A 22908-nucleotide genomic window follows, 5' to 3' on the forward strand; every position below is an offset into this window, starting at 1 on the left:
GGGGTGTCTCGGGGTGTCTGGGGTTGGGAGTGGGGGTGTCTGGGGGTGTCCAGGGGTGTCTGAGGTTGGGACCAGGAGTGCCTGGGGGTGTCCAGGGGTGTCCAGGGGTGTCTGGGGTTGGGACTGGCTGTGTCTGGCAGTATCCTGGGTTGAAGCCGGGGGTGTCCAGGGTTGGGACTGGGGGTGTCCGGGATTGGGTCCGGGGGTGTCCGGGGTTGGGACCCGGGGTGTCCGGGGGTGCCCGGGGGTGTCCGGGGTTGAAGCCGGGGGTGTCCGGGGGTGTCCGGGGTTGGGTGCTGACGCTCTGCTCCCTTTTCCTCTCGCAGCCTGCAATTGCAACCTGCACGCCCGGCGCTGCCGGTTCAACATGGAGCTCTACAAACTCTCGGGTCGGAAGAGCGGCGGCGTTTGCCTCAACTGCCGGCACAACACTGCGGGGAGGCACTGCCACTACTGCAAGGAAGGTTTCTACCGAGACCTCAGCAAACCCATCTCCCACCGCAAAGCCTGCAAAGGTACCGGGACCTGGGACGGGACGGGCGGGACCACACGCGGCTCCTTCTCTTCCAGCTCCTTCCTGCCCCTCCTGCTCCCAGAGCTCTCCCCCAGCTCCTCCTGCTCCCACAGCTCCCCCCAGCCTCTCCTGCTCCCAGAGCTCTCCCCCAGCTCCTCCTGGTCCCATAGCTCTCCCCCAGCTCCTCCTGCTCCCAGAGCTCTCCCCCAGCCCCTCCTGGTCCCACAGCTCCCCCCCAGCCCCTCCTGCTCCTCCCTCTCCCAAGCCAAGCATTTGCAATGACTTTTCCTCCCCCGGCCATCACCTCTCCCTGGTGGCCCCGAGCCGTCTGGGGAGGAGGAGGTCACCGAAACACGAAAAAGTCCTCCCCGCTGGGGTTGTCTTGAAGCTATTTCAGGTTTTATCACTTATAAATCAGGCTTCATCTGCTCTGGTAGCCACAGCCAGCTGTCCCAGCACATGTGGAAGGGCAGAGTTCCACAAAACCCCAGGCACGGGGTGAGATGTAAGATCTCTAAGTGAGCCTCCTCCAAACACCAGCTCCTGCTCCCACCCTCGCCCCGCAGCCAGCACCTCACCCACACACCAAACTTTTTGCTCCTCTAGACGAGGAGAGACCAATAAAGTGGGAAACAGTTTTATTTTCAGCTCAGCAAGTGAAGCTTTTTGAGGTTTCCTCTTCTCTCCCTGTGGCTGTGGCAGTGAGTGGAGCTTCAGCTGGGGCAAGAGCAAATCCTGCAGAGGATTTGATTTTATTTTATTTCTCTCTCAGCTGTCTGCTGGCAGAGATATCAATCTTGACCCTGAGACCAAAGCAAATACTCAAAAGCCAGATTAGAAGGTGCTGGGCTTTCCTGCAGAAAGTTCTAGCTCTGATCTCTCTACAGACTCATTTCAACAAGGACCAGAAAGCTTTTTGGCCTCTGCTGGGTATTTTTGGCTGGAAAGCTTTGGGTCTTCAGCATTGTCAATTTTTTTTAATGAAAATGCTTCTCCATGGGATTTTGTTTTCTTTTTCTCTTTTTTCTTTTTTTTTTTTTTTTTTTTTCCCCCACTGAAAACAGACACTCTTTGCCAAAGCAGAAAAACAAATTGCTTCTTTAGACAGCCCTACTCTCCCCCCCACTTTTTTTTTATCACCTTATAAAAACTATTTCAATGAGACATTTTCAACCCACCCTGTGCTGAGGCTTCCAACAAGCTGAAGTGCTGGTTGCTGGGATGTGAACCCTGCCCGTGGCTTTGTTGGGGGAAAACAAGATGTTTGGGGGTCTGAGGAGTGAGAAAGTTGGGGGGCTGAGTCCCAGCACCCAGCATCCTGCCCAGGCCCCAGCTCAGGCAGGGAGCTGTGCCTTGCCCCCTGCTCCCAGCAGATTTGTGTCATAACAAAGTTCAGATTCCTGCAGTCCCAGCTTGGTCCCAGGCGAAGTAACAGGGTGTTAGGTTGAGAAAAACAAAGGGAATTTGGGAAGCCATGGGCTCTATCCCAACAGGACCAGGCAGTGATGCAGAAGGGCACCCAGCACCCCTGGGTAGTGAGGGGGGAAGGCACCCATCTCCCCCAGGCAGCAGTGTGCTCACAGAGGCATTTGCTGCTGTGCAGAACTTGGATCTCATTGATCTTCCTGCTCCCCAGAAAGGGTTTTGGGGTGCTGGGCTGGTGGGGGGAATTCCCATCCCTCCCCAAGCACACTTCTGTAGCTCTGCTTTAGCTCAGCTGCCTCTCCAGCATGGGGGGGCTGAGGATGTGGTGGGATTAGGGGGCCAGAGGGTCTTTCCCAGCCAGAGGTTCACTGTGCACCCATAAGGGAACTTCTGGGATCAGCACAGGGAGCAGGGAAGGGAAGGGAGCAGGCTGATCCCATCCCTTCTCCATCCCCAGTTTTTCCAGCTCAGGAAAAGGCAGCCCCTGCCTGTCACTGACAGTCACATCATCCCCACATTTAACCCTCTCCATCTCATCACTCCCAGGACATTCCTCACTCCTGCTTTTCCCGACTCTCCTCCCCAGCCAGGCTCCACCTCTCCTGCCCTTCCTGCCTTGCTCTCCCCTCAGCCTTCCTGAGCTCCCCATCTGGGAACACGATGCTCTTATCCAAAAAACACAGGGTGGGGAACCTCAGAACCACGCCGTGCCTCAGTTTCCCCACCCTGAATGGTGCACACAGCCTTCACAAGGCCCTCAGCACCACTTCCAGGCTGAATTTCCCATTCCCCCTATGAAATGCTCTTCTCAAGTGTCCTGTTCTCATCCCCTTGCCTTTTCCATCGACTTGAAATTTGAGCTGGCCCAAATTTAAATACTCCTCCAGCTCCCCCAGGGTTTATAACAAAACCGTGGCTATTGGAGCTCAGAGATACAAAGGTGTGTCATAAATATGCTGGTGCACAAGCAGCTCCCCAGCCGGTGGGCTCTTAGCACCATTTCACAGTGGCTGCAGTGATTTAGTGTCAGTGTAATCCAGCACCCCAGCCAAAAGCAGGGGAAATGTCCTCCAGCCATGGCATTCCTTTGAAAACCCCTTTTCCTGAGCTGCCTTTAAGGACACCCCGGGATAGCACGTTCCCTCTAGGTGTCCTGATTTACAGAATTAAGAATTGTACAAAACAGGCATTTAAAAAAAAAAAAAAAAAAAAAAAAAAAAAGAAAAAAAAGCAAACCCTAGCATCTAACATCTTTGCCCACTCCTCTGATAACAATATTCATTCCTCATCTCATCAAGCCATCTGCTGGTGGGCAGCTCTCCAGGAGTCTCATCTCCACTGAATGTCTTTAGAATTAAGGAATTAACCATCCTGTAGCATCCACCATCACCCTCAATACTTCCTGCTGCCTCTGACCTTGCAGAAAGGTTTTGCATGACAGCTGCTTTTTTTTTTTTTTAACTTGAAAAAAGAAATGTCACCAACTTTTGGACATGTTGCAGGGCACTGGGTAAGGGGCACAGCCTCTTCTCCCTGGTGGTGTGGCAGGAGCAGAGGACATGGATGGAAGCTGTGCCAGGGGAGGGTTAGGCTGGATATTAGGAAACATTTTTTCTCTGGAAGGGTTGTCAGACATTGGAATAGTCCACCCAGGGCAGTGGTGGAGTCACCAAACCCTGGAGGTATTTAAAGAGTGTGCAGACCTGGTCCTTAGGGACCAGACCATGGTTTGGTGGTGGCTTCACAGTGCTGGTCACAGGTTGGGCTGGGGGATCCTCAAGGTCTCTTCCAACCAGAAAAAGCCATCCTGTGATTCTGTAAGGCAGAAAAAGTGAGAAGAAGGTAGACCTGGGTAGTGCTCAGCAGAGACCTGGTTGTTTTTTTAGTAGCCAAATCTATGATATTTCTAAATTAAAGGATTTATTTAAAATAATCTCAAGTTGTCTTAGCAGAACAGGTAAAGACATAAGAAGTTGGGCTTTAGGGATGACTTTTACCCTGGTGGTTAAGGGTGATGCATCCAGGCCACTTTCCTGGCCTGTGCATTGTGCATTTTCTTCCAGTTATTTCCTTGGGAAAAAAAAAAAAAAAAAAAAAAAAAGGGGAGAAAAAAGGCCAAAAAAAACGTTGTCAGTGATGGGAGATGCAAGAGCAGAGTATGAGGTCTGGGAGCCTCCTGCAAAGGAATGGCTGAGAGTTGGAGCAGGGTGCTGGGTGGGTGCCAGGCAGGGGCTGGGGGCCAAGGAGGGTGGGGGCTGTGGGTGGGTGGTCAGGAAAAGACAGGGACATTGGTTACTCAAGCCTGAGCTGGGGCTCTCTGGGGTTTTGAGGTCACAACCCATCTCTGCCTGGCCCGGGTGGGCTGGAGGAGCCCCGTGGTGCAGAGGCTCTGGACCATGGGGGTGGATGGGCTGATCCTGGTGGGAATCCAAGTAGGATGCTTGGGGAGATGCATCAGAGCTCAGGTCCTGCACACAGCCTGGAAGGTGTCTGAGGTGTCCTGAGAAACAGCCAAAAGCCCAGGCAGGAGAAATGCTGTGGATTCATCTTTTCAAACTCAGAACAAAATTGTTCTTCCGTTCTCCCTGATTTTTGTGAGACCTCAAAGAGCTCCCAAAGCCCTGATTCCCCTTCCTTCTGCTTCCCCTCTGCTCAGAAGGGTGTTGCAAGTGACATTCCACAGCTGGGTCCTGCAAAGCCCAGTCCTCTCCATCACGGGCTGCTGTAAATCAAGGCCCTGGTGTTAGTTCTTCTGATTAAATCCCCTTCTGATATTTGCCAGATTATTGGCACCAACGTCATCCTGCTGGAAGGGAGACTGCAGGATTTGCTCTCCTGGCTGACAAACTGCTCTGCACCTTGGGGAAAGGCTTTTTGATGAAAAGATGACAAATGCTGCATGTCCTGAACCCCCCTGTGCTGAGGCTGCCAGTGCAAACCCCCCGGGGAGGGGCAGGGTTTGGCACCTGGAGAGGTCCCATTCATTACACCTCCAGGGTATGGGTAAAAAAAAAAAAAAACAGACAAACTTTTCCATCCGCCTGGGAAGATTATTTCATGGCATCCCAAGCCACTCCCAGCTTCCCTGCCTTTCCCTTGGACTTGGTTGCTTTTTGGGGACACTTTGGGTCCAAGCAGAGGGAACCTGAGTGCGGTCTCCATGGGCTCAGCCTTCAGCCCGTGGTTTCAGGGCTGCAGATGGAGTTTTTCCTCCCACCCAGCTCCAGGAGCTCAGGGCACACGCACCCACGGACACACCTGAACCCCACCCGAACCCCTCTGGCTCCCGGTGCTGCTGGAGGGGGCAGCGGAGCCCCCGGTGACAGGGACAGAGAGGGACGGGACCCCTGGCTCTCTCCACCGACTATAGAGGGAGCTGCGGGACCAGCTTAGGAAAACTCCTCTGTAACAGGAGAGAGGAGGCTCTGGTGCTGCCTGCAACCCCCGAGAAGCCGGGCTGAAACCCACCTGGGATGGCAGAGATCTCTTGGTGTCCCAGGGGCTGATCTCAGATTCACAGGATCACAGAATTGTTTGGGTTGGAAGAGACCTCAGAGATCATCTGAATCCCAATTCCCCAGCCTGGGCAGGCACAGCTCTCACCAGACCAAGTTGCTCAAAGCCCCAACAACCTGGCCTTGAATATTTCCAGGGAGGGGACACCTCAGCTTCTCTGGGCAACCTCTTCTGGTGTCTCCACCTTCACCGTAAAGAATTTCTTCCAAATGACTAACCTCAATCTACCCAGTTTAAAGCCACTACTCCTTGTCCTCTCACTACAAGTCCTTGCAAAAAGTCCTCTCCCAGATTCCTTGTAGGTTCCTCGCTAGCTCAGATGCTCCCTTCCCATTGCTGACTCTTCTCTCACACACTGACCCTGTCCCAGGGCAACTTGTGCTGCCTGACAACACTACACACAGGACCATGTTGCCTCCAGAAGCAGCTTGGTTGCAAAGAGGAAGCAGAGGAGAAACATCAGCTGCTCTGAATCCCCAGATCTCAGGAAGTTCAACCTCCCCGTGGTGCATCCCTGCAGGTTTCAGCTGTGGCCAGCAGCCTTCCAGCCTCAGAGATGTCCCCTGCCACCTCCAGCCTCAGAGATGTCCCCTGCCACCTCCAGCCTCAATCCACAGCTTGGGGGGTGGGAAGGATGACAGATACCCCAGCCAAAAGCCACAGGAGGGGGTGCTGGTTGAAACCCCTAAACCAGAGCTCCCTGGGGCAGCAAGGCAACCAGGGGTGGCTCCTGGCAGGGCTCCTGTCCCCAGCCAGTCCCTGTCTGGAGTGAGTCCCAGCTCCCACAGGCTCCCTCCCATCAGGACTGGGCATCACTGCAGGAGATCTACCCTTGGCATCCATCTGGGATATGCATCCTAAGAGAGATGCTCCTCTCCCCAGAGCAACCCCATCTGGATGCCCATCACCAGTCCAGCTCATTTGTGGTTTCACGAGGCAAAGTCCAAGGCAAGACTTTCTATGAATCCCCCTAGGGTGTTGTCCTTAATTATCTAATTTCCTTCCTTTGCTTTGCTCCTTTTCTTCCTCTTTGCAGACCAGCTGGAACTCCCCTTTAGATGAGAGATGAGCCAACTCGTAGTGCTGGCAGGGCTTGGATCAAGCTCTTGTGTCAAGGCTTGGTCACCTCTGAGAAATCACTGGAGAAATCTGAACTTTCAAGGCACTGATCTGCCAAAACCTGATTTTCTCCTTAGAGCATCCTCTTCTCCTGCTGCCAGAACAATTTCCTAGCTGGATTCCTATAGTGCTCGTGGTGGTGGCTATGCCTCCACCCCCTCCCCCTGCTCCCCAGGGTCCCATAAATCTTTATCTCCATATTATTCCAAGTGCTGAGCACTGATTTATGGTTTCTCCATCTACAACTTGTCAACAGCAACCCCTCAGGCACATAAAAACCAGTCGGAGGAAGTTTATAGAAAGGCAGCTTCACACTGTCCCACGCACACAGGTCACTGCTTGGGAGTGTCCTGGGCCAGCACAGGAAGCTTGATTGTCACTGCCACCAAGTGCCACCACCTCCACAGCACCTCCAGGGCCCAGGGAAGAGCTGGGCCTGCTTGGGCTGGAAAGGTCCAAAGTAAAGGAGGGATATGAGTATCACAGAAACTCTTCAACTGTTTTGAGTTTTAGGCTGAAAACATAGAAAAGGAGTGATTTTTATTTTTTTTTTTTTTTTTTTTTAATGAAAACTTGAGCTCAAGGCAAGATATCTACCTAGTCAGGCCAGCTTTTAACCATCCACAGTTTTAATGACATCCAAAAATCTCTGTCAAATGAAGCAGCTGGGGCTGTGCTAGCCAGAGTGGGAAGAGTTTGCTGAGTGGCAGCCAGGGAATATTCCTGTGGCAAACCCAGCAACTGAGGAGACACTTTCTGGTTGTTTCAAGCCAGATGGGGCTCCAGCTGCCAACCTTCTCTCTGCTTCCTCTTCCTCACACACCTTCCAGTCCCAAAGACTTTCTCATGAAGTCTGAGCCATCAATGAGGAACAACCCAAATGCTGGGGCTGTGCCAACCCCTTTGCCCCAGACATCAGGGTATCTCTGAGGCAGAGGAATGAAAAGCAAAGAATTGGCTTCCCCCCCAAAAAATATTTTCCATCTAAATCTGGATCCTAAATCTTAAAAGTCCTCCAGGGTCTCAGGTCCTGAACTCTAAAAAAAAATCCCATCCTTCACACCCCTGTGCCCTGCTCTGACCTGAAGCACATGAAACCCAGAAGGCTTCTTGCTCATTAGATATTTTCTAGTTAAACCTCCACCTCTCAGGGCATCACAGACCAGTGGCCCAGATTTGTGTCCTCCATTTCTTTTTGTGGACATTTGGGGTGTTGGGGGAGCTGCCCCCACTGGAGATGCTTTGGGGTCTGATAAGGGCTGTGCACACCCAAGGGATCCCCCTCAGCTGAGCTTTTCTGAAGATCTCATCCACCCAACAGCCTCATTTTGTGAGGCTTGTGGCAACCTCACCATCTCTGGGACTTTTGCCCTGCTGCCAGATTTGACTGAAATATTAGCAGGAGAATATGCTTATAGGACCCTCATTTCCTCAGGAGACAGGCTTGAAACACATCAGGAGGAGAAAATGTTTGCTTTTTTTCCATTTTCCCCCAATAAAAGCCTTTTCCAACCCACTCTTGCCCACGCCATGTCTCCCAGGAGAGCAGGTTGAGCCTTTTTTTGATGTAGAGCTGGAAGGACACCATGCCCAGGGACTGCACCCCACTCAGCTGCTCTCTGCCCGGCCAGAGTTGCCCCTGGGGATGGTCTTTGACCAAATTTGACATCATTTGACTGAAAAATAAAAGGGATAACATCTCCCATGACAAAACCCAACATCCTGCAGCACAGCCAGGAGAAGAAAACCCAGGTGCTTCATCCTTGGGTGTCTCAGCATCCCCACCAGCAGCTCAGGAAAGGTGGAGCCGGGGGACACGAGAGAGGAATTTTAAACAATTTCTTTTTTTTTTTTTTTTTTGAAAGGAGAAGATTTTCTAGCGTTTTGGAAAATGCTGCCATAATTGTCTTATTGTCTGTATCACTAATGCCTGCCCAGAGTGCTCCTGCCCAAAAAAGTGGATTTATTACCCTGGTTCAAAGCCCCCTCCGGATTAGTGGCGACTCTTGCTCAGTGGAGGCATTGTGGGCCCCGTCTGTTCCTTGTTATGGAGAAGACAAAGACAAGGTCTAATCTGTGAAATTTGGCCCAAAACCACAGGGGGGCCAAAGCCCTTGGCTTCTCCAAGTGCCAGTTCAGGAGGAAGAAATGGGAGAGCCCTGAGAAGCGGCACAGGAGGAGGGGACACTGGGAAACGCCGGGAGATTATTTGGCTTTGCCTGATAAAAGGGGGAATTCATTTTCTGCTGGCAAGGAACCTTTAAATCTCCCAGAGAATGTGCTGAGGGACATTGTGCATGAACATGATCCTTTGGAGGACTAAATCCAGTTCACAATATCACAGACAAGCTGACGATCTCGTTGCAAAGCAGTTAACAGTTAAGTTTTTTAAAGCCATTATTAGTATTCAGAGTTAACACGGAGACTTTTCAACCTCTGCTTCTTGCTTTGCAAAGTGGCTGGGGCCAGGCTGGGTGGGGTACACACTAAACACCAGGGTTTCTCTTCCCCGTGACCTAAACCTGTGGGATTTGTGCCTCCCGTGGTGGGGATGCTCTGCCATTAAATATGGTCTCACCCATCATCCCTGGAGGATGCTGGCCCTGGAGCCAGCATAAACCTCTCAGCACTGCTCAGGTGTAGAGGTACCAGGTCAGAATTCTCCTCTCCCTGGATAAAGAACAAGGGTAGGTCTCCAAATGAAGGAGCCCCACTTGGTTTGAGTTGTTTCTCCAGAGACATGAGCCAAAGGAAACCAAAAAATCAGCTTCAGGACTGGGGGAAGCTCAGAGATGGATTCCAGCTACAGGGGGACAACTGGACTGACCCCAGGAGTTTCCCAAACAGGGGCTTCCCCAGCCAGGTGTGTTCACTGGAACCAGGATTTAAAGTTCCCAAGTTCCCAAGGGTCAGGGGGGAAAAAAGGCAACTACCAAAAAAAATTGCTGAAATATGAATGGCTGAACAAACTCTCTAAATACTAAGCCACAAACTACAGGAAATTTGTTGCCTGCATCAGGAGGGCACAGGCTGCACTACTGAAGCAACAGGAAAGTTAAAGTTGAGTTGTTTTGGTATTTTTCTGTTACAAATAGATCTAAAGAGAGCTCAGCCTGGAGGTTTATCCCTCTGTTTACCTTTCACCACACACGTTTGGAGGGAAGGTTGAAGATTAGCAGCCAGAAATGCCTCCAACCCAAACCCAGGGCTGGAAAAACATGTGAATTTTGGTCATGCTATTTGTCAACTTTTGGGTGGGCCAGAGACATCCCAAGTTCAACCCCTTTTCCAGGGCACTTTGCATCCTCTCATGCCTGGTCCTAAAATATGTTTTCAGGTATTTTTTAAGTCCCAAACTGGGTAAATAATGGATCATCAGAGGGCTGGAGCACCTCTCCTATGGAAACAGAGAGTTGGGGTTATTCAGTCTGGGGCAGACCCCGAGGAGACCTCATTGTGGCCTTCCAGTACCTTAAAGGGGCTACAAGAAAGCTGGGGAGGGACTTTTTAGGATGTCAGGAAGTGATAGGACCTGGGGGAATGGATTTAAAGTAGGGGAGGGGAGATTTAGATTGGAAGTTAGGAAGAAGTTCTTCACCATGAGGGTGCTGAGACCCTGGCACAGGTTGCCCAGAGAGGTGGTGGGAGCCCCATCCATCCCTGGAAGGTTTTAAGGCCAGGCTGGATGGGGCTCTGAGCAACCTGAGCTGGTGGGAGGTGTCCCTGCCCATGGCAGGGGATTTGGAACTGGGTGGGCTTAAAGGTCCCCTCCAACCCTGACAATTCTAGGATTCTATAAAGCACAGAAACACCACTGTCTGTGCTCCAGGGGATGGGGGCTGCCTCATCAGATCCCTGCATAAACTAGTGACTCGTCCTGGGAGCTTCAGACAGAGATATAAAACTCCAGGACAGACAGTTTTGCAATAGCTTGGCTCCCAGGGGAAATCTCTCCTGAGTGCAGGCAGTTAGTAGCTGGCTGGGAGTGCTTCTCCCCGTATATATATTAATCCCAGCTAATGGAACTACAGATGTTCTCATTCACCAGCCCATCTAATCCTGTTGGGTCTCTGCCATGGTGTCTCAGAGCATGAGTTCTACGAGTTAATTAGGTACCGTGCAGAGCAGCATTTCCTTTTATCATTGAAAACAGGTTGCCTTTTAGAGGCCTTTCAATGTCCCTTTGTGTCGGGTGGTCCCTCCCCACCCCAGCCCCGTTTTGGAGGAGCAGTGAAGAGCAGCAGCACCTGTCTGACCTCCCCATTGCTCTGCCTTGCTTGGCACCCCTCCACCCCCTCTTGGCAAGGCAGTCCTCAGCTTTTCCCCCACCCTCAGGTGCCTCTCCAAGCTTTTCACTCCAGCTTCCCAGCTGAGGAGCTGCTATTGATGTCGCTGGTGTCACAAGCTCATCTTCATCCCCCACCTCCCCCTTCACCTCCTCCCCTTTCATCACCCAACCTCCTATCTCGGCTCTCCTCTCCTTTGCAATCAGCCAGATGTTTCATTGACTTCCAGATCTGTTCCTGGAGTGTTTGCAGTTAATTGGGACCCTTCAGCCTGGAGGAGCCAGGCTCGTCCCTCCTGCCCATTCTCCCTCCTTCCCAGCTCTGGGTTGTGTCTGCACAACCTCACCCACCCAGACCTCTCTGCTCTCCTCATCTCTGCACTGCCCAAGCTCAAGGTGGTCACAGAGAAATGCTGGTAACTCCCTGCTTGCCAGCTCATGGCTCTTCTCAAAATCAAAATCGGTTTCTGTGGGCATTGCTACCTTCTTCCCCCTTCAAACCTCACCATTTCCTCCTGTCTGGTGTTTTCTCCTCCCCAGCCAGATTTTAAGCAGAAAACAACCAATAATTCCTGGTCTTCTCTGCCACAGAGACACAGCAAAGATTTTTTGCTACAGATTTTCTGAAAGAACAATAAGGATGCCAAGGGAGTTTTTGCACCAACCACTCCCCATTTGCCATGCTAAGTGCAATCGTTCTTCCGTTTGGGGTAATGACAAAAAGAATTAGGGTTGGAGAGGATGAGGGGAAGGGTTTCAGACTGGAAGAGGAGAGAAGGAGTTGAGATCTTAGGAAGAAATTCTTTGCTGTGAGGGTGCTGAGCCCCTGGTTGCCCAGAGAAGCTGTGGCTGCCCCATCCCTGGCAGTGTCCCAGCCCAGGTTGGATGGGGCTTGGAGCACCCTGGGCTGGGGGAGGTGTCCCTGACCATGGCAGGGGGGGCACTGGGTGGGCTTTAAGGTCCCTTCCAACCCAACCCAACCCAGTCTGGGATTCAGTGAATTTGAACTTCACTGAAAAAATCAGCACCCCAAGGATGGCTGAGGGAGGAGAAGAGCTGTGATTGCTGGCTGCAAGTGTTTGCACTGGCCAGGGAACTGCAAATTGCCTTTAATTGCTCCTAATTGCTGGCACTGGTTCAGTTCCTCTGGGACAGGGACTGCAAGGACATCTGCAGCCACTGCTCAGCCCCCCTCCTGCCTCCCCACACCGGGAGGGCTGAGCTGCTGCTGACCCAGAGGGGTTTCTGGAAGACATAAAAGTCAAAGCAAGGTCAAAGCTGTGCTCAGAGAGCCAAAGTGCTGCTGCCCAAGGGGAACAATCCTGGTGATGGAGAACAAGAGGTATGAGGAGCAGCTGAGGGCCCTGGGGGTGCTGATCCTGGAACAGAGGAGGCTGAGGGGAGACCTTCTGGCTCTCTGCAACCCCCTGAGAGGAGGTTGGAGCCAGGGGGGGTCGGGCTCTGCTCCCAGGGAACAAGGGATGGGACAAGAGGAACTTTTGGCACAACTCAAGTGGTGCCAGGGGAGGTTTAGGTTGGAGCTGGGGAAGAATTTCTCCCTGGAAAGGGTTGTCAGGGCCTGGCCCAGGCTGCCCAGGGCAGGGCTGGAGTCCCCATCATCCCTGGAGGGGTTTCAGAGCCCTGGAGATGTGGGGATGAGGGACATGGGTTAAACACTGCACTTGGTAGAGTCAGGGGAATGGTTGGTAGAGTTGGGTTATGGTTGGACTCAAGGATCTGAAAGGTCTTTTCCAACCAGAACAATTCTGTGATTCTGGAAAGGTCTGGGGCTTACAGGGTCCTGGGCAGCAACAAAGATTTGGGGACTGGTGGCAGAAGAGCTGGGGACCTCTCTACACTCAGTTTACCCCAGGGCATGTTGGAGGGAACAATCAGCCAGAGGCTTCTTCTTGTGAGGTCCTGGAGGAAGGGATGGTGATTCCCAGCTCCTCCACCACTTCTCTGCTCTGTAACCCTGGGCACATCACCCGTGCCCATGGGGACACAGCTGACACCCGTGCTGGGAGAGGAGAGCAGACAACCTCAGACAGATACGGCTGTAAAAATAACCCCAGCATCTTTGGACAAGCTGTGCTGAGGCATTACCTCATGAGGGAAGGAAGCAGCAGCATCACTATTTATTTATGTGGTGTCCAAAGAGCTCTCTGTGCTCTGCAGCCCATCCTCCAAGAGCCTGATTCTGGAAATTTTACTCATCACAAAGCTTTTTTTTTTTTTTTCTTCCCCCTCTCCTGTCCAAGCTGTCTCCCTGGAGCCAGTGCAATGCCTTGACATGGGTGAGGATTACTCACAGGCTGGGGCTGAAACCCATGAGCAGAGCCCCAGAGAGGGGCCTGAAACATGAGGCTTGTTCCTCCCCATCCTCCTGCCCTTTGCCTCTCCTTCTGTAACCCTTTCCTGATTTGCTTCTTTTTAAATTAACTCCTGCCTCTCTGCTCTTCTTCAGCTCTTTGCTGTCCTTTCAGCAGGTTTGGCCTTTAGGAGGTTTTTATTTCCTCTCCCCCAGCAATATTGCAGCCAAGCCTCGGGGCTGCAGCTCTTCCCCTCTCAACCTCTCACTCTGTGCTCATCACCTACCCCACCAATTTCAAGTTAAAACTTTTCCAATCCAGCCTGGGAAAGGAAGATTTCCACCATGGGCAGGTTTGCAAGCAGCTGGTTCCCAGGGGCAGCTCGAGGCAAGGGGAGAAAGCAGAAGCTTTAATCAGAAACCCCAAATGAGAGGTGTTAGGGGGAGGAGGAGAAAAGAAGCAAAAGCTTTGTTTTAGTTTCTTTCCCCCCTCTTTCATGTGAAAAATCATCACGTTTTGCAAGGCTCTCCCCATCCAGCACCAGTGGAGCTGTGGGGATGCTGAGAGCTTACTGGTGCTTTAGGGTGCCTGGGACAGAATGCCCCATGTCAGGGAAAAAGGGACATCCCAGTGCATGGCCATCCCAGTTCAGGGACATCCCTGTTGGGAGCTGTGCCAGTGTTTGGACATCCCAGTGCAGGAGGGTTCCAGGCTCCACCCAAACCCTGCACAAAACCTGGGAGCTGCTGCCCAGTCAGTAAAGGTCAAACTGGGAGCTGCAGGATGGTGCTGGGGCAGCCAGGAGGGAAGCTGCAGGCAAACACCAAACTTTGGACACCCAGCCCCAATGAGGGGGGGGATCATAGAATCATAGAATGGGCTGGGTTGGAAGGGACCTCAGAGATCATCAAGTCCAACCCTTGATCCACTCCCCCCGTGGTTCCCAGCCCGTGGCACTGAGTGCCACATCCAGGCTCTTTTGAAATATCTCCAGGGATGGAGAATCCACCCCTTCCCTGGGCAGCCCATTCCAATGGCTGATCACCCTCTCCCTAAAGAAATTCTTTCTCATGTCCAACCTAAACCTCCCCTGGCACAACTTGAGACCTCTTGTGCCCTCTTGTCTTGCTGAGAGTTGCCTGGGAAAAGAGCCCAACCCCCCCCTGGCTCCAACCTCCTTTCAGGGAGTTGGAGAGAGTGATGAGGTCTCCCCTGAGCCTCCTCTTCTCCAGCCTCAACACCCCCAGCTCCCTCAGCCTCTCCTCACAGGATCTGTGCTCCAGTCCCTTCACCAGCCCAGTTGCCCCAGTATGATCTGCCATCCCCAAATGGTGCAGCTGCAGGGGGGCTCAGAGCCAGGGGGTGCAAGGCAAAGCAAGCAGCACTGGGGGATTCAGCACAAGCTTTCCCAGGAATGAGAAGTTCAGTTTAGGGGTGTTTGAAAGCCAAGCCCAGCCCCTGGAGCCTGTAGGGACCCCTCCACTGGTCCTGAGCCCTGGTTTTTGGGCAGGTTTTGCCCCACTCCCTGTCTCTGGCAGGCAGCTCACACACGGGGCAGAGGGAGAGAGCAGCCTGAGTGCTCCCCAGGGAGGGCTTTGGCTGGCTCCTGCCGAGGATGCTGCCCAAGAAAAGGAAAGAAGGAAAGCTTTCCTGCCTTTCCCTGCCACTGCTCAGCAGGGGCAGACCACAGTCTGGCACAGCACTCACAGCTCTTAGAAATCAGGGCTGTTAACAAATGTGCGAGGCAGTAATCCTTTTGGAGCAGTGATGATAACAAGCCCCAATTCTTTTTTTTTTTTCTTACTTTTTTTGGCTTTTTTTTTCTTTTTTCTTTTTTTTTTTTTTTTTTTTTTTTTTGTGAACCAAACAGCTGTGCCGGTAAAGTCCCACTGTGGGAAATGAGCTGGTGAATGATTTCAAGTACAGTATTTACATCCCCTGCCAAACTCTTCACATCTGCCCAGCTCTGCAGTCAAGCTTCCATCCATCTGGCTGGGAACAGCAGGTCCTCCAGCCTGCCTCTATCCCACAAGGGCATTTCCTTCCTGATCCCACAGTGCCAGCTGCCTGGGATGCTGCTCAGCAGGGAAGGGCTCGAGCAAAAGGACTGAGAGGAGTGAGTGCTGGTTTTTGGGTTTTTTTTTCTTGTAGTGCACGGGAAATGAATTCCCAACATCTCTGAAAGTGATTGCTTCCTGCCTGAGAGCTCGTGTGCTGAAGGGCTGATGAAATGCTCCTTGATTTTCTACCTCTTCCTTACAGCTCCACCCCTGCTCCAGGGAGCCCAAAGGAGCCTGAATCCCACTGGGGTGGGGACAGTGGGTGCTGTAGCTCCTCGAGTGCCTTGGCTGCTCCCCTCCTCTTCAAGCCCTTCAAACACAGCACCCACGGGACCAGGCAGGTGCTGTGTCCGTGGGTGGGCACCCCCCAGCCCACGCTGTGGATCTGCAGAGCTCTCCTTGTCCTGGCCAAGACGCTCCTGGCCGCAGCTCCGTCTCCAACCGTGGAGACCTCACCAGAGCTCCAGCCTGCTCCACGCCTTCTCTCTTCTCCCTTTGACCCTCTCGTTGTGTGTTTCCACCCTACAGAGTGTGACTGCCATCCCGTGGGTGCTGCTGGCCAGACCTGTAACCAGACCACAGGGCAGTGTCCCTGCAAGGACGGTGTCACCGGCATCACCTGCAACCGCTGTGCCAAGGGCTACCAGCAGAGCCGCTCCCCCATCGCCCCCTGCATAAGTAGGTGGATCCCTCCTTACACCCCTCCAGTTCAGACCTATAACTTCTGCCAACCCACAGGAGCTGGGGGGCTACCAACCCCACCCCATAGGTGCCAACCTCGGTGGGGACGGAGCTGCCAGGGTGACCCTGCAGTCCGAAACTCACCCTCAGCTTCCAAATAATCACAGAACCATAGAATGGGCTGGGTTGGAAGGGACCTCAGAGCTCATCAAGTCCAACCCTTGATCCACTCCCCCCGTGGTTCCCAGCCCATGGCACTGAGTGCCACATCCAGGCTCTTTTGAAATATCTCCAGGGATGGAGAATCCACCCCTTCCCTGGGCAGCCCATTCCAATGGCTGATCACCCTCTCCAGAAAGAAATTCTTTCTAATGTCCAACCTAAACCTCCCCTGGCACAACTTGAGACCTCTTGTGCCCTCTTGTCTTGCTGAGAGTTGCCTGGGAAAAGAGCCCAACCCCCCCCTGGCTCCAACCTCCTTTCAGGGAGTTGGAGAGAGTGATGAGGTCTCCCCTGAGCCTCCTCTTCTCCAGCCTCAACACCCCCAGCTCCCTCAGCCTCTCCTCATAGGATCTGTGCTCGAGTCCCTTCACCAGCCCAGTTGCCTCCTTTGGACCTGCTCCAACACCTCAATCTCCTTCCTGAGCTGAGGGGCCCAGAACTGGACACAGGACTCAAGCTGTGGCCTCCCCAGGGCTGAGCACAGAGTTCAGCTGCCTGGCTGGGTGGGTTGTCTGAAGGTATCTCCTGCCCAATCTGCTGGTCATTTGGTTTTGTTTCACAGGGCAAAGGTTTTCCCCCCAAGAGCACATTTGCTTCGGGGTGCCCTGTCAAGTCTGGGTGCTAAGGTAGATTGCTACAAACAGGTTTTTCTCTCCAAAATCAGGCTGTGCCGTGCTGGCACAGAGCTCAAAGGGAGTTACCAACACAGCAGGGCAGCTGATAGCCCCTGGCTTGCCATGGAGGAACACTCCTACAGCCCCAAGGTTTACCCCTTGTTCCCTTGGGGCTGCTTTTGAGCTTCTTTTCCCAAGGCTGCTCTCATCCTCTGCACTTAACAACAGCAGCAAGCACCAGGTGTTGCTCCTGAAGTCTCTGGGTTGGAGCTTCTCCTCTGCAAACATCCCCAGGCAAGGGCTGGGGGAGCTCTGGGCTTCTCCTTTCTGTCTCTTGCTTTGGCTGTTGGTGGATCACTGGGTAGCACCTTGTGAGAGACATCTCCACAAACAAAGCATCAAAATCCCAGTGCCAGGACCAAGCTGGGAAGGAGGGTCTGCTCCTCTTGAGGTTGATTCCTCACTGCTAAAAGTAGAAAAAAAAACCCAAAAAAAAGTGAAGGTTAAAAAATCAAGTCTTGGTTGGGAACCCCTAGTCTGCTCCTGTGCTGTCCCTCCCTGGGTTTGTCCCTCAGGGTGACCATTGATAAAGGATGGGGAAGATCCCTATTTTCCACCTTCCCCTGTTGAAGAAAACATACATTCCAGGGTGGTTTGGGGTCACTTGAGATTCATTCTTCCCTGTGTTGCAACGGGAGGGCAAGAGCTCAAACCAGATGCTTGTTTCCCCAAGATGCTCCAGTCACAGCTCGGGTATGCTTTGCAACAAATATGTGCAAAAGTTTATCATTAATCATTCCCCAGGGCCCTGGTAAATCAGAGGGTAAATTGTTCCTTGCATCACCTCCCTTGGGATCCAGCACACTAAATAAAGACAGACACAGAATTTCAACACGAGCCAACCAGGGCTTTGGAGCTGGGCTGTGCAGAACCCATATGCTCAAGGCTGCCCACTGCAGCCCAGCCCTCGAGAGAGACCCTTCCTTGGGTGTCACTGCAAAACAGCTCCAAAAAATCTTGGTTGAAATATTTTTCAAGCAATGCTGGGTTCTGGCTGCCAAGCTGCTGAGCAGTTGTTGGGCATTTGGTCTGCACGGGCAGTGCTAATGCAATGAAAATGAGGAGCTGAGCAACTCACAGTTCTCTCAGCCTCCAAAAAAAACCCCAAAGCAGCACAATTGTGTCCTTGAAAACTGTCAGTCAGCACACCCTACATGGGGGGGATGTCTTTCAGATGTATTTTATATGGATGCAGGGGACTTGCTCTCCAGCCCTGCCTGCTCTGCCCTTCCAGCCAGCCCTGGCAGGGCACAGGCAGCAGCGATGATCCAAATGATCTCCAGGAGCACAGTTTCTCTCTGATTTACCCCTGCTCCAGTCCCCAAGGCCTATAGACATCCGAAAACAACTTCCTGGGGAAGTTTATTCCTCCAGTTTATTCCTGGGGAAGTTTATTCCTCCAGTTTATTCCTGGGGAATAAACAAGACCCCGGTGGGTTTTACCTGTGTAGGAGCCCAGGCAGCTGTGAGCACCCATCCAGCCTGGGTACAGCTTGTGCTGTCTGGTCACCTACTGCCTGGTTATTCCCTCTGTGGTCCCCAGGGGCTTATCCCTGTCTTTCATTGCATTAAATGACCATTTAATTGCATTTCATGCCCATTGGGCTGCACCCCTCGGAGCTGCCCTGACTGCAATGCAGACAGAGCCAAGCAAACACAGGGGTAGTCCCCAGAGCAAAAGCAGAAGGAGGCAGGTGCCAAAACCAAACTGGTGCCTAATTTCCACTTTTTAAACAGTTCCCCTCCCGGGGAATGCACAGGGGACACATCTGGGGATGCACAGAACTCACAGCCCATGTGCCCCAAACCCACAATGGATCACGGGAGCTGCACCAGGGGAAAGAGATCATCTTACCAAGTTGGGACCAGAGTCTGTGCTCCAGCTGTGGCCCAGCTTCTCTGACATCAACAAACTGTCAGACTGGGGCAGGGAGATGCAGAACGTGATGGGCTTTCAAGCAGGCAAAGCTGAGCCCACAGCAGAAGCAGTTGTGTTGGCACCAGAGAGAACATCCCAGCTGAGAGATGCAAAGCTTTACCTGCATCCCTGGCTCTCATCAGAGACTTGGATGGAAACAGCACCTGGAAGGGACATCCCTGGAACTGGGAGAGGCAGCAGCACTCCCATGGTTTGCTGGGGGTGGGCACAGCAGCCCCAGCCCCTCCCAGAGGAGCCCTCACCCTGGGACACAACCTGGCCGTGGCTGGCCAGGGCACCAGAGTTACCTGGCTGGGTGTTTCATCTTTTATTTAGAGCCCCAAGCCAATATTTTCAGTGCACAGCACCCTTCCCCACAGCCCCTGGAGCAGCCCAGCATCTCAGATCTGGTCCTGGCATGCTGAGTCCTGGGGGTCTTGCAAGGGGGGAAGGGTTGGGAAGGTCAACGCAGCTTGTGCAAGGGACAGGCTCTTGGGGATCAGGAATAATGCCCTTTTTTTTTTTTTGTTTTTCTCTCCTCTCCTTTCCTGCCTGCTTCTCACTGTCCTGCACAGAGATCCCTGCTGCCCCCCCCACCACTGCTGCCAGCAGCACAGAGGAGCCTGCAGGTAGGTTGTCTCTTCTTCTAAAGCATCTTGATGGCAAAGGGCTTTTGAGCAATCAGCTGCCCGACAGGAAATAATTTTAAATTAATACATTAATTCTGTTGCTTATACTGGGACAAGTGGTTTCCATTTGTGCCCCAAGTATCTGAAGCATCTCGAGAGGTTGGTCCTATGGGAGAGCAGGGAAGATGCAGAGGGGCTTTCCCAGAGGTGGTTAAACCTATAAGCAACAAAAGTTACCCAAAGTGGGACCAATGCTGGTTGGAAAAGAGGTAAGGACTCAAGACGTGGTTGATTATTAAAGCTGAGTGGTTCCTACTCAAGTAGGAGAGCCCTAAAAGAACAATCCAGCCGAGTTCTTCTGGGGGAGGAGGACTAGAGAACCAAAAATGCTGCAGAAGAGAGCAAAAAACCCAAAGTGTTGCTTACTACTGCCTATAAGCATCCTTTTTTTTTAACTGCTTAGCTCTGTGTATTTATGGTGCTGCTGGGACACATGCAGCATCTCGTGGCCACCTCTGGGGGTCCTTGGGGTGGGACGTGGCTGTGGTTGGTGGTATTGCTGGGGACAGTTGTGCTCAGATGTGTCTCAGGGTCAGTGGCTGCATTTATCTGTGATTTATCCTGCTCAGAGCAAGGGATCCTCCAGGTGCTGGGACCTGGAACCCTCCATATTTCATCCCTTCTTCTTCTTAGCCAGGAGTGTCCCAGGTTTCAGCATCACTCATCTCCCAGCACCACCCTGAAGCATCCTGCTGAAAATTCACAGTGGTTTCTTGGTGAACCCTTAAATCTGTGTCCCTGCCAGAGCTCCCATGATGTGGGTGCAGAAGTGTTATAGTGATGGAGAAAAAAAATGAGTGGGAGACTTTGGGCAGCCAGTTCTGGGGGGAGATGCTGCTTTATTTCTCTGGTTCATGGATCCACAGGACACAAAGTGCTTTCCTTGCCAGGGGCCAAGTTAGAGTCACCACCAGATGGAGAAAACAAGGGGTAAATTCCAAAAGAGCCTTGGCCAAAGCTGGTCTTGGTGCAAAGAGTGGAACAATGGTGACTCTGGAGAAGGATCCTGCCTGGTTCTGTTTAGTTCTGATCTGGGGAAATGGTCCAGAATGGAATTGTTTAAATGAAATGCATTTTTGCTCCCCCATGCTGGGAAACAGGAGGATGAGGAGGAGGGGGAGGAGGTGCTTCTCATTTTCATGGCCAGGAGACGAAAGCCTTTCCTACCACCCCTTTTTATTCTGGCCCTGTTCAGAGATACAGAAGGAGGAGAAAAATAAATAAATAAATAAATACCAGTGTGGGGGGGAAAAGGTTTACAAACCTGCCAGTCAGTCCTTGTCTTATCTGAATTGAATCCAGATTGGCTTGGAAATTATTATCCTAAGTGGATGATTTCAGCTTAAATAAAACCAGGTGATTGGATCCGTGCAACTTCGCACGGTTTTCCCCTGGAAAGCATCCTCCCCCGTTTCAAAAACCAGATCTGGACTTTCCAAAAGTGATTTGGGCTCAAGGTGTTGCCTGGGGCCTTTTGTTTCTGGCTGGTGACGAAGAGGTTGGATGTAGGTGCAGAAAAGGGAAACAAAAACCCCCAAACCCACCATTTAGTGATCCCTGGGTGTGCCTCAGATGTGCGGAGCCCCCGGAGCAGCTTGGCTGCACTTGCAGCTTCCCCAGAGCAGGCAGAGGTGGGATGGATGCCATGGGATGGAAGGGAGGATGATTAATGCCTTCTGGAAGGAGTTTGGGAAGGGAGATGGGCAGGAAGGTCTCTGCTCTGGAGCTGACTGGAATAGTCTCAAGGAAAAATTTAAAAATCCCAAGCAAGCATTAGAAAAAACACCAAACAAACAAAACAAACAAACAAAAAAAAAAACAGCCAACCAACCAACAAACAAACAAACAAAAAAAAACCCCAAACAATCCCATGGGCTGTCTGGGACTGTTCCTGCTTCTGCATCTCACTTGGAAAAAAAAACACAAACAAAGGTTATGGCTTCAGTCCGGGAAAATAGAAATTCTGGAGGAAAGAGTAGAAAACACTCCCAGGAAAACAGCCCTTCCCCCAGGCAGAGTCATGGAATCATGGAATGGGTTGGGTTGGAAGGGACCTTAAAGCTCCTCCAGTGCCACCCCTGCCATGGTCAGGGACACCTCCCCCAGCCCAGGGTGCTCCAAGCCCCATCCAACCTGGGCTGGGACACTGCCAGGGATGGGGCAGCATCAGCCTTCCCAGGAAACCTATTCCAGAGCCTTCCTGCCCTCATGGTGAAGAATTTCAGGTCTCCAACCAAGCAGCCCTGGAGCTCCCACAGCAACCTGCCTGGGAGAGGGAGAGATGCTCTCCTCCTCCCAGGGGTCTGGGAGGCTGCTGCTTGGGCTGATCTGGGCACAGGCAAATTTAAAAAAAAAAAAAAAAAATGTACACCCAAAAAAAAAACAACAAAAAAAAACCCCCCAAAAAACCAACCAACCAAACAAACAAACAAAAAAACCAAACCCAACCAAACCAAAAAAAAAAAACAAAAAACAAAAAACAAACCATCCAAAAAAAACCCAACCAACTTTGGTAGCACCTTGAGAATTCAAGGTGACAGGGACTACCAGAAGAGAGAGTTCAGCTTCTGCCAGCTGATGTGTGTGGAAAGGGAACAGCCTGAGGAGGGGTCTGATTCCAAGCCAGATTTCTCTCAAGACCAACAATCACCAAGTCTGAACCCTGCAGAATCCCAAGCAGGGGATCTTCCTATTTATCCTTTGTGGTCAGATTTGACTTCCTGGGCAGCACCCAGAGCTGCTCTTGGATGGCAAGGTGTGTGGGCAGTGCTCCCCTCCCACTGAACTCCCAGCTGGGATGAGCAGGAGCTGCCAGGCTGTGGGCACTGCCCCTGGTGAGGATGTCCCCAAAGCCAGGGAAAGGGCAGGGACAGGGGGGACTTTGCACCAGTGGAGAGAAAAAAATCCCAGCTCCTCACTAGCAGGGAACTGGAGCTCTGCAGAGAGCTGGGAGCATCCCACAGGCTGGGAATAAAGGGCTGCCCAGCTCTCAGGGGTACAACAGGAGGGGAAATCCTCATTTTGGTCCCCCTGGTGTAAATCTGGGCTCAGCCCGGGGGTCTCCTGCTTTGTAGCCATCCAAATGAGGGCATTCAGCACCCCTGGGGCATTCTCTGGGCTGTCGGGGAGGTGATGGATGGGCTGGGTGAGTGAGTGACTGATGGGTGGCCCAGAGCATCCCAGCTCCTCCTGAAAGGGTTCTCAGGGTGAGCCCCAGAGAATGGCTGGGAGGACAATAGGGGTGAGGGGTTTGCAGTGAGGAAGCTTCTGGTTGCTTTCCAACACTTCAGAAAGTCTGTAGGGGAAAAAAAAACAACAAAACAACACACAAAAAAAAAAAACCCAACCAACCAACGAACAAATAGAAAACAGAAAAATAAAAAAAAATAAAAAATAAAAAAAAAGGAGGGGAAAAAAGGCAAAAATAAACAACAAACAAAACCTGCAACCCACCAACAAACAAATGGAAATCAGAAAAACAAAACAAAAGACA

General features: G+C 52.1%; 1 protein-coding gene across 1 annotated transcript in view; it reads left to right on the forward strand.

The window, feature by feature from the left end:
• Positions 1-22908, forward strand: part of NTN1 (netrin 1) — a 93524-nt gene that overhangs the window by 54463 nt on the left and 16153 nt on the right. The window contains exons 2-4 of the mRNA XM_071764495.1: positions 327-515; positions 15760-15909; positions 19302-19355. Coding sequence (XP_071620596.1) covers positions 327-515; positions 15760-15909; positions 19302-19355 — 393 coding nt within the window. The remainder of the gene's footprint in view (positions 1-326; positions 516-15759; positions 15910-19301; positions 19356-22908) is intronic.

Source organism: Heliangelus exortis, chromosome 20, assembly GCF_036169615.1.
Source record: "Heliangelus exortis chromosome 20, bHelExo1.hap1, whole genome shotgun sequence".
NCBI classification, from domain to species: Eukaryota; Metazoa; Chordata; class Aves; order Apodiformes; family Trochilidae; genus Heliangelus; species Heliangelus exortis.